At 63.4% G+C, this 1253-nt stretch overlaps 1 protein-coding gene across 1 annotated transcript in view; it reads right to left on the bottom strand.

Moving 5' to 3' along the window:
• Positions 1–1253, bottom strand: part of RBM15 (RNA binding motif protein 15) — a 15632-nt gene that overhangs the window by 930 nt on the left and 13449 nt on the right. The window contains 1 exon segment of the mRNA XM_009334755.1: positions 2–1248. Coding sequence (XP_009333030.1) covers positions 2–1248 — 1247 coding nt within the window.

Raw genomic sequence — 1253 nt, 5'->3', positions numbered from 1 at the left:
CCGCAGAAGCGCGATGCTTCCGCTCCCGTTCGGCGGAATTCTTACGGTCGCGCTTCTCGTTCTGACCCCGCTCCAGGCTGCCCCTGCGCGATTCCCGGACAGGCGAGGGCCGCTCCAACAGGAGCAAGCGGGAGGACGAGCGCTCAGGGTCACTACTGTAACGCTCCCTCCCTCCGAGGAGCTCGGGGCTGCGGTCCGGTGGAGAGGTTGTGGCTAAACAGTGACGCTTCCGGGAGGAAGAAGAGCGCTCGCTGTCTGGAGAGCGGTCCAAGTGCCGGCCTCCATCCTCCGCCAGTCTCCGTTTCCTAGGCTGATCCCTACTACTACTGCCCAATTCCCTCTCCCCTCGGTCCCGCTCCAAGGACCAACCATCCCGGCGGCGCTCTAGGCTTTCCAGTGGGTCATAGGCAGCTGCCCGATTACTCCTATCCCGTACAGGGGGCGGGGGGGGCACCCACTCTGTCTCAGGATAAAGGTCTCTGTCGCGGTCTCTATAGAGTAACGGTGGCGTCCTGTCCCGGGCCCCCCGAAGAGGATCAGGTGGGGCTCCCCGGTGAGCCCCAAAAGCAGCCGCCTCCGCCACGAGCTCGTAATGAGCAGGGGGTGGCAAGGGCAGAGGCTGCAGGTAGGGCTGCTGGTACCGATGCTCAGTGTCAGCAAAGTCTACGCGGAGCCGGCGATCTGGCCCACCCAAAGGAAAACCACGCATGTGGGTGCACGCTGCCTGCGCCGCGTCCAAGCTCTCATACTGGATATAGGCCCAGGAATCACCTTTGCGGTAATCGATAGTGCGAATGGTGCCAAACCGATCAAACTCCCTGGCCAGGGCAGCGAGGGGCACCCAGGGCCCAAGGCCACCCACCCAGAGCCTGGTAGTCGGAGTGGCTTTACCATACCCAATCTTGATGGGGTTGCGCAGAAGCACCTTTCCTGACATGGCCAACTTGGCCCGGTGCGCCATGTCCAGATTTTCAAATTTAAGAAAACCATACGTGCTGGTCTGCCCGCGCCCCGGCCTTTTGATGTCCACCTCGGTGATGACCCCAAAACGGTCAAAAGCTCGACGTAAATCTGACTCGCTGACGGTGATGTCCAGGTTGCCCAGGAACAACGTGCGGTTGGCTCTCTGGTCATCCTCCGGGCTGATCTCCTCCTCGCCGGCGGCTCCAGCACCCCCTCCTCCTCCACGAAAGCCCCCAGCCGCCGCCACACCGGCCAACCCCCCCCCCCCCCAGGCCCGCGCCCCCCCTGGC

This window comes from Pygoscelis adeliae, unplaced genomic scaffold (assembly GCF_000699105.1).
Source record: "Pygoscelis adeliae isolate BGI_AS28 unplaced genomic scaffold, ASM69910v1 Scaffold482, whole genome shotgun sequence".
In the NCBI taxonomy this organism is placed as follows: Eukaryota; Metazoa; Chordata; class Aves; order Sphenisciformes; family Spheniscidae; genus Pygoscelis; species Pygoscelis adeliae.
This window is presented reverse-complemented; position numbering and strand designations above follow the sequence as displayed.